Source organism: Diprion similis, chromosome 10 (genome assembly GCF_021155765.1).
Source record: "Diprion similis isolate iyDipSimi1 chromosome 10, iyDipSimi1.1, whole genome shotgun sequence".
Taxonomy (NCBI): domain Eukaryota; kingdom Metazoa; phylum Arthropoda; class Insecta; order Hymenoptera; family Diprionidae; genus Diprion; species Diprion similis.
The window spans coordinates 1,691,990-1,701,184 of NC_060114.1; the positions used below are offsets into that span (position 1 = coordinate 1,691,990).

The following is a 9,195-nucleotide window of genomic DNA, read 5'->3' on the forward strand; positions in this document are numbered from 1 at the left end:
AGAATTAGATTAGTTCACAAGGGTCAAGGGTTAGCTAATCAGGTTACTGATTATCGAGAGTCATTCTCACGCCACCCCTTGGAACGTACATCCTAGATCATAATTGTATTTCGCGCCTCTTCCTCAGATCAAATGTAGTACCCCCTCCTCCCACAGGTGTCACCACAAATTTTAAAGCCCGTATAGAGGCTTTTTCTCTGCGACGTTGGTAGCTGTGCTGGCACGTCACTTCCTGATCTCATTCTTTTTCCTTGTGCAGGTGAAACCACACGTATTTTTTTTTTTCTTGCACATACGATTTAAACAAATATGAATAATAAACGTGCGAGAAGTGTATCAACGAACAGCGAGGATAAGGAGAATGGTCTTGACAAGCGAATAAAGAGACTGGAAGAGTTGTTTCTCAGAAAAGAGAAGAAGAAAAAGCGAAAGAAAGAACGCAGTAAGTATTTGTTGAGGTTATGTTTGTTCTAGCACAAGAGATGAAGATTAGCTGGAGAAAACGCTATGAATAGTCGCGTGTTTAGGCTCTAACCTATTCACGAGAGTTATTACTCAGACCTATCGGCAATATTCACGGACAAAGGAACATTCATGTAGGCTCTAACCTATATTGAGAGTTATACTCAAGCAGAAAACCTTTCCACGTCGCTCGAGAGGTCGAAATGGTCGCTACATTACCGAGAGCTGCCGAGAGCCACCCGTGTAGGCTCTAACCTATACGGGGGAGTTATACTCAGGCCAGAAACATTGCCCCATCGCTCGAAAAGGCTCTAACCTTAGCGTACAGACAGATCTCGCATTAAAATTTTTTTTAATAATCTGAGCTTCAATGCGCTCTAACTTAATCTATGTCTGATATTTGGACTATAGAGATATTAACGGCGATTATTATATTTTGTCTGTCAGGGCATCGACATAGCTCGAGACACTCTCGATCCTCTCGATCCTCTCTCGATAGTCGTTATAGCCACGAGAGACGCCGGAGCCGAACGCCGATGCAATACGAGGACGATGAGGCCAACAGAGAGGAGGATTTGGTACAAAATGGACAGCCGGTGGCTGTTCAAGATGCTCACACCGCTCATACTGCGGCACACATATCTGAGCAGCAAACAAACACACACGTCATCGAAGAAACGAGAGACACGAATCGTCAAGTGCTTACTCAGACCCAAGACGATACTGAGCCGCACGGGGGAGAGGTGGTTCTGGATCCAAAAATCCTCGAGGTCATGGGAAAACGGTTCATAGAGGACCGTGTCTTGGATGCCGCGATACCAAATGATCTCAAAGTTCGCTGGGAGGAAATAGTGAAGAAAGGCATGCCGACGGAGGACAGAGTGGCTCTTATTAAAAAATATCCACCGCCCAAGAATTGCTGTATTATTGATCCACCCAAAATAAATTCGGAGGTTTGAGTGTCTCTACAAGAGACGACAATTAAGAGGGACGAACGTATCGAAGCCAAGCAAGCAAAAATCACAGCCTGCCTAGCAGCGGTGGGAAAAACCTTCTCAGGTTTTTTGCAGCGGTACAGTGGCAACGAGAATCTTGATTTCTTCGAGCAGCTGAGCGATATTGGGAGACTGCTAGCGGACTTGCAGCACGATGAGTCGAATATCAGGAAGAGCCTAATATTGGCAAACTTGGGCGCGCCCTTCAAGGACGTGCTGAATGGAACTACTCCTGACGAATTTCTGTTTGGGAAGCAGCTGGAAGAGAGATTGAAGGCAGCAAAGGCGTTGGAAAGCTGTAAAAAAGATTTGATTGTGAGAACAACGACGAAACCTCAGAACAACGGTTCAAAAAACTCGAAATTCCCGCCCCGTCGGCCGCAGGGGAACCAACGACAAGTCTCGTCAACGTTGGGCGGGAAGAAGCCGCAGTATACGAGGACTCAACATCCCCCGTCCAATCGACGAAGCAACCAGAGACACGAGAGCAACTGGAGGACCAACCGGAAATACGAGAGTCACCGTCAGAGACGATACTAGATGAAGTGAGTTTTGTTGCTGGCAGACTTCGCAATTTTATTCAAAAATGGAAGGAAATAACGTCCGATCGATATATATTGTCGTGTGTACAAGGGTACGAAATACCATTCGAGTCTCGACCAACTCAAGATAACCCGCCGAAAGAACGTACTCGGAGTCCGAAGGAACATTTGGAGATTTCAAAGCTTATTTCGAAGCTTTTAGATAAGGGCGCTATAAAACCATGCAATGATAGTCGAGATCAATTTATATCGTCAATTTTTTTGGTGCCAAAGCCAGATGGCACGAACCGCTTTATTCTCAACCTCAAAGAATTGAACGAGCTTATTTCGGCAGAACACTTTAAACTCGAGGACCGTAAGGCTGTCATAAACTTAATGAGCGAGGATTGTTTCATGGCAACGGTAGACTTGAAGGACGCGTATTATGTAGTGCCAGTGGCAGAATCTGATCGAAAATTTTTAAGATTTCGGCATAACAATCAACTTTTCGAATTTACCTGTCTACCCTTTGGCCTCACGACGGCACCTTACGTATTTACAAAGATCTTGAAACCGGTAATGGCAAACTTGAGACGCAGAGATTTTTTATCGGTTATTTACCTTGACGATATACTACTGTTTGGCAGATCTTACGAGGAATGTCAATCGAATACTCTCTCCACTCGCTTGTTGTTAGGGCAACTCGGTTTTGTTATCAATGAGAAGAAATGTCAATTAATACCGTCAAGGAAGTGTAAATTTCTTGGGTTTTTGTTTGATTCCGAAAGAATGATTATTGAGCTCACACAAGACAAAAGAGATCGAGTAAAGAGAGAAGTCGAAAAATATCGGGCGATAAAAGTATGCAAAATTCGTAGATTTGCCGAGTTCGTTGGTCTAGTGGGCTCATGCTGCCCCGCCGTTATGTACGGCTTAGGTCATACGAAATTATTTGAAAAGGCTCGATATCTCGCTCTAGAATCTAGCAAGGGATCGTATGACAGCTGTATGACTTTAGACAAAGATTTACAAACGGACTTTAAGTGGTGGGGGAAAAATATTCGGCACGCACATAGATCTACTAGACCACCTGAATTTTGTCGGGAGATTTTTACGGACGCTTCATTGTCAGGATGGGGAGTTGCCTGTGGACAAGCTAGATCACATGGGTTTTGGAATGAGGAAGAACGAAAATCCCATATAAACATTTTGGAGTTAACCACCGCCTTTTTCGGCCTTAAATGTTTCGCGAACGACCTCAGATACTGCGATATTTTGTTGCGTCTGGATAACACCACAGCCATATCGTATATAAATAGAATGGGAGGAGTTCGATTCGCGCGCTTAAGTAATCTAGCCAGGAAAATTTGGGATTGGTGCGAAGAGCGGGATATTTGGATCTTTGCGTCGTTCATTAGCTCCAAAGATAATTTTGAAGCAGACTTTGAGTCCCGTAGATTGGAGCCGGAAACGGAACTTGAATTATCTCAAACGGCATTTAAGAGAATAGTTCGCACGTTTGGAGAACCCGAAGTCGATTTATTTGCTACTCGAGTAAACAAAAAATGCAGAAAATATATCTCGTGGCTTCAGGATCCAAATAGTATAGCAGTTGATGCTTTTACGGTGCCGTGGAAGAATTATTTTTTTTACGCTTTCCCACCGTTCGTAATTATTTTACGGGTATTACGGAAAATAAGAGATGAGGGGTCGCGGGGTATTCTCGTAGTTCCGGAGTGGCCGGCACAGCCGTGGTATCCACTATTCCGCGCTCTTCTTGTTACGGAGCCGATATATTTCAAACCCAATATACAACTGCTATCTTCTTCAAACAGAGAACCACATCCTCTCTGGAGAAAAACTACCCTGGTTGCCGGACTGTTATCAGGAGATCGTTTGCGATGAGAGGAATTCCAGCAGAGTCAATGGAGATAATGATCGCCTCACTTCGAGATTCGTCACTTAAGCAATACAACAGTGCCTTGAAGAAATGGTGGAATTTCTGTGTTGAAAGAGATACCAATCCCTTTCGAACTTCGGTGGTGGATGTATTAGTATTGCTTACTAAAGAGTATAATAACGGAGCGTCACGAGGCTCTCTTAATTGCTTGCGATCGGCTATAGCCTTAATTACGGGTCCGGAAATAGGCCAGGATTCCAGAATCAGACGTCTATTCAAGGGCGTGTCCGAATTGCGCCCATCCAAGCCAAAGTACGAGCAAACATGGGACCCGAGGATCGTCCTATGATATATAAGTACGCTTGGATCAAACGAGGATATGTCTCTAGAAGTTATCTCGAAAAAACTCGTCACTCTGCTCTCGCTCGTAACCGGACACCGAATGCAAACCTTCTCACTGATAAAAATACAAAACATCGAAATACGCCAAACGTCTGTGCAGATAAAGATTCCGGATAAAATCAAGACGTCGGCCACCAACAGGAAACAACCCCTGTTAGTTTTGCCTTTTTATGAGAAGGATCCAACCATTTGTGCCGCAGCGACATTGAAGGCATATATGTCAAAGACCGAAAGCCTGCGGAATGCGGAAGAATTTCTATTTATCGCCTTTAAGAAACCTCACAAAGCAGTTTCCTGCCAAACTCTATGTCGTTGGACAAAGAGTGTGCTGTCAAAAAGCGGACTAGATACCCAGATTTTTTCTGCACATAGCACTCGACATGCGTCAACGTCAAATGCAAATATCAAAGGCGTAAATATTGATTGCATAAGATCGACTGCAGGATGGACACGCAACTCACAGTCCTTCGCTCAATTTTATAACTTACCTATTGTTAACGATAACGAGGCATTTGCCCGAGCAATATTGCAGTGAGAAAATATGTATCTTAATTAAATTAGCTTAACTTGTTCAATAATAAATAAAAATAAAAACAGAATAGAAAAAAAAAAAAAAAAATAAAAAACGTAATACATGTTGCCGTAAGGGACTTTAAACATCTACATTTGATCTGAGGAAGAGGCGCGAAATACAATTATGATAGAACTTCACTTGGTAAGTTCGTTTAATCATTTAATTATCTCCCATAAGATTATATTAAGAGATAACTAATCCCACATACATATATATATATATTACCTATAATAACCCATGCCTATAATAAATAGATTATCAACGAGGACGTTGACTTTTTCTAAGTGGGGAGGGATGTTACGTCCCGGCGAACCTTTTTCAATAGTTCTCAGAAAGTAACCTGAAGACGTTTCATTTCACTCAACATCTTGAACGGTTAAGAATAAGTTACTGCGTAATAAATAACGCAAAATATCATATTGCTTCAACCGACGAGTTCCACCCCTCCTAGAGAAAGTCACGTACAGGCCCGCGTATTAGGTTTATCTTGGTGCCATATTCAACATTACCGAGAACGCAAAGCGTGAAGTGGTGAGATAAACCCCAGCGAGTCTCAACCCAAAAGTATCTCTTCTTTTTAAGTCAAAATCATCATCAACAATTAGGCTAAACCAGGCGTACAATATGTACCAAATTAAAATAGGTTGTTCATTAAGATGTATGGATGAATGTGTGAGAATTGCATCTCAATATCTTTTGCTCGTAATTATAGTATGTAACCGACGAGATTGAGAATCGTCGGAACACCGTCGGAGCACTCGAGTCAGGCCCGGAGTGACGCTGACCATGCCGATTCTGGCACCGGAAGGTCGCCCTAGCATCTCATTGGCTAATTACCGCTGTAACTTTGTTGCACCGAGGGCTCTTGGACCGTCAGGCCCAAGACGCCATGTCTTTCGTCTGTCAAGTCGCGAGGTGCGTGGACGTCAACCCGTATTAGCCCTTCTGGTCGATAGTAGTGTTCGGAAAATCTTCATTGTGACCGGCCTAAAGTACCGTGCTAATTCGTTAAACTCAAGCTTTCAATTTGTATTGTGAATTGCAAAGACTTACTGTCACCTTATTTCAAATTCTTTCCTGTTCTGTACTGACTCTCTTATCTTCGCGAATAGATATTTTCATGACATTCATTTCCTTTAATAAAAACCAAATCAAGTTCTGCCCTGATTCTACCGGGTCAGGTAATTTTAAGTGATTAATGATAATAAGATATTACCATTCAACTCCTTGTTCAACTAAACTTCAACACTACATAACTAGTAAACGGTGTTAATCAGTAGATTCTTTCGCAACTTAATTCATCCAAATTTAACGTACTTCCCGAGTGACTGTAATCCGAATCTACGATCATCAACCCCCAAGTCTGCTTTGGTGGCTGATCTCGAGCTCCAACATCCATACGTAATCCATCTATTCGTACGACTCGAGGTGAGGCTCAGGTCCAGATTACTAAGACCCTGACCGACACGATCCGACGGAACTCAATCTCGACGCACCACTCTTCAAAAGCTAAGTCAATTCGAATGTTTCACTCCAACATCAACCGAATCTAGATAATCACCAATTTGATAAATTTATATTCCTATTCAAATATTGCCTATTGGTAGTTAACATTCTGTTTATTGGCCAGCATCTCTAGCCAAACCAAAAATCGTCTTTTTCAATAACTCATGTCTTGGTGGCAAGCTTCACTAGCCACTCCTTTGAACCACCACTAATTGTTCACCAATACCTATATTATATAAATTCAATAATTAAATCGAACAATAGAATTGGTGCCTAGCTAGAAGTCAATATCGTTTAGGTATTTCGAGAGGTATTCTCTGGCTTTCAGCTTGGCTCCTACCACCTTGGTCAATTAATTAGGAACCATATATTGTCGCCTGTGTTTTTCGCTTAAATCAAAAATATAAGAATAAGTATATACGCTCAATCTGATCAACGGAACCACACCCACAGGATCTGTCTAAACAAGGTTATCGTTCGTGGATCCTCCTGGACACACTGCAGAGTTACTCTCCTGACGATACCTTGATTATTAAATTTAGACATTGAAGATCCTAGATATCTCTGTCCTGTACGGTTATCGTTCGTGGATCCTCCTGGACACACTGCAGAGTTACTCTCCTGACGATACCATACACAATTAGGACTTTATTAATAGACAAACAAGTGTGTGTGTTTCCGAGATTAGGCGGAACGTAATATATATGTTGTAATTTAACTTGAGAATGCATAAATCTAAGAGGAGAGATACAAATGACTAAAACGACCAGTTATACTTAATGCGCACTCATTATAGATTTTGCGGCCTTAGGTTATCGTTTCATGTTATAACAACAAATTATATGTAACCTTTTTATAACTTCAACCCTTATCATTTTCTAAATCGTTTGAAGAATATATTCTATATTTTACCAGTTAAATCAAATAACCCGTTTATTTCGAACAACAACCTTTCTCAATTTCAGGATTAAGTTATTACTATTATAAATTAGCCTCAACCTATTTAAATCAATCTCACAGACCTGTATAGGACTATAGCAACACGATCCTACATATACCGGCGTACCGAAAGGTAGGTCTTCCTTAGTTTTTAAGTTTTATTCATTGCTGTTACGTGGGTGCATAATCGATTATTATCCTTAATAGTCGTAAACTCTTACCGCTCTTCTCACGTCCACCCTCCCACGTAACAACGTGGTTCACAAGTTATATTCAGTTTAATATATTGAAAATTAGAAAATTCATTAATTCCAACTTTTATTTTATTATTTCTCAAATTTAGATTAAAATCAAACAAGTAAAGGCCTATATTTGATAAAATTAACTTTATAAAATTATTTTATAACTTCTTATCTTTAATTATAATCTAAAGATCTAATCATAAAACAAATAATAAACTGAATATATTATGTGAACCACGCACTTTAGCAAAATATGTAATATGACATTTTTTGTAAGAAATTTAATTTCCTACAAATTGTTGCTTGAATTTTTCATTGTCACTTTAGTCGTTTAGTTGATAACAAAGAAAATATGACAATTGTCGAGGAAATTGGGTTTTGGAGGTCGGCACCGACGAGACGGTTTAAGTTACAGCAAAACAGTTATGGACACTTTTAGAGAGTCGTTAATACACAACATATTGCGACTGATCGCAATGAAATATCATTAAACCGAACTCAGCTATAACAAGTTAAAAAAAAATTCCTATTCAAATAAGAAAAATTCAACGATCGAGAGGAAGTACTTAAAATTAAAATTAAGGTCTCATCTTTGGAGGGAATTTTTTTTTCGATGTGAATAAACAAATTTTCATGTGTCAGCAAAAAAAAATGTTCGTTTCGAATAAAGCACCCTAGTAGATATATGCCTCGCTTGAACTCGAAACGTTCGAAACAGAGCCGTATCTAAAATTTTGCTGGGCCCCAAATAATAAATTTGGATAATTGCAGTAATCTTTTTTTACGTTTATTTGTTTTGAATTTCTTCAATGTACGAACATATTATGCATTTCAACTTTTTTATTTACTAGAAATTTAATTTGCCTAGTCATATCGTTGATGAATCGTCAAGTGTTACACAGTTGAACGAATTATAAGGATACATTTTTACTTCACGAAAGAGTTATTTCAATAATATTTTCATTCATAAAGTTTGTATTTTTTGATCAGCTTTGAATTGAAACTATTTTCAGATTCTTCAAATCAGTTTTTGAGACTTTTTTGCTGACAAAACACCAAAAATTTCAGTAAAATTTCATTTTCATGTGTTAGAGCAACTTTGATGAGCATGGAAAAATGTCAAATACTCCGTACATGCATACAATTAACAAAAAAAAGATAAAATGAAAATGAAAATCAAATAATTTCATCCCGAAAAAAATCACAGCTTAGTTAATAGAGCAGTTTTATTCATAAAATAACTCTCAGTTATATAATTGATCAATTTCAGAGGTTGCAGTATTACCATGGAAGACCAGCAGACTAATTACGTAATCGTTGAGTTCCTGGGGAAGTATAATCCAAAATTAATAGATTTGGTACCAGAAACTTGTAGACGGAGAGCCAGTGAACAATTGAACTGTCTGATTTCAGTAAGATTCGTTTCGATTTCATTTCGTCCTATGTACATCGCAATAATTTGATCCGAAGGTTTGGCTGCTATCCGATCTAACAAAAGGGGTGCATCACGCGCCGTAAGGGTTGAGAAAAAGCAATGCGATTTTCTCATCTCAGTACTGCTAATTTTTTGTGTCATAGTAGCCGATGATGCGTCGAACAAAATGGTAAAAATTCCAGACCCCTCAGGATTAACGAAGGTAGCCCCAGACCGCAA

The 9,195-nt window shown here is 39.8% G+C and overlaps 1 protein-coding gene and 1 pseudogene across 1 annotated transcript; both read left to right on the forward strand.

Annotated features, from left to right (window-relative positions):
- The first annotated feature begins 309 nt into the window (after nucleotides 1–309).
- On the forward strand, nucleotides 310–1,997 carry LOC124411362 (annotated as a pseudogene).
- Nucleotides 1,998–4,227, forward strand: LOC124411363. Its single transcript, XM_046890457.1, has 3 exons — nucleotides 1,998–2,002; nucleotides 2,155–3,661; nucleotides 3,814–4,227. The coding sequence occupies exons 1-3, from the start codon at nucleotides 1,998–2,000 to the stop codon at nucleotides 4,225–4,227; spliced, it is 1,926 nt and encodes a 641-aa protein (XP_046746413.1).
- The last annotated feature ends 4,968 nt before the right edge of the window (nucleotides 4,228–9,195 follow it).

Coding starts and splice junctions, on each gene's coding strand:
- LOC124411363 (XM_046890457.1), top strand. Junction 3,662..3,813: donor CGTTCGTAATTATTTTACGG/GTATTACGGAAA, acceptor TTCTTCAAACAG/AGAACCACATCCTCTCTGGA.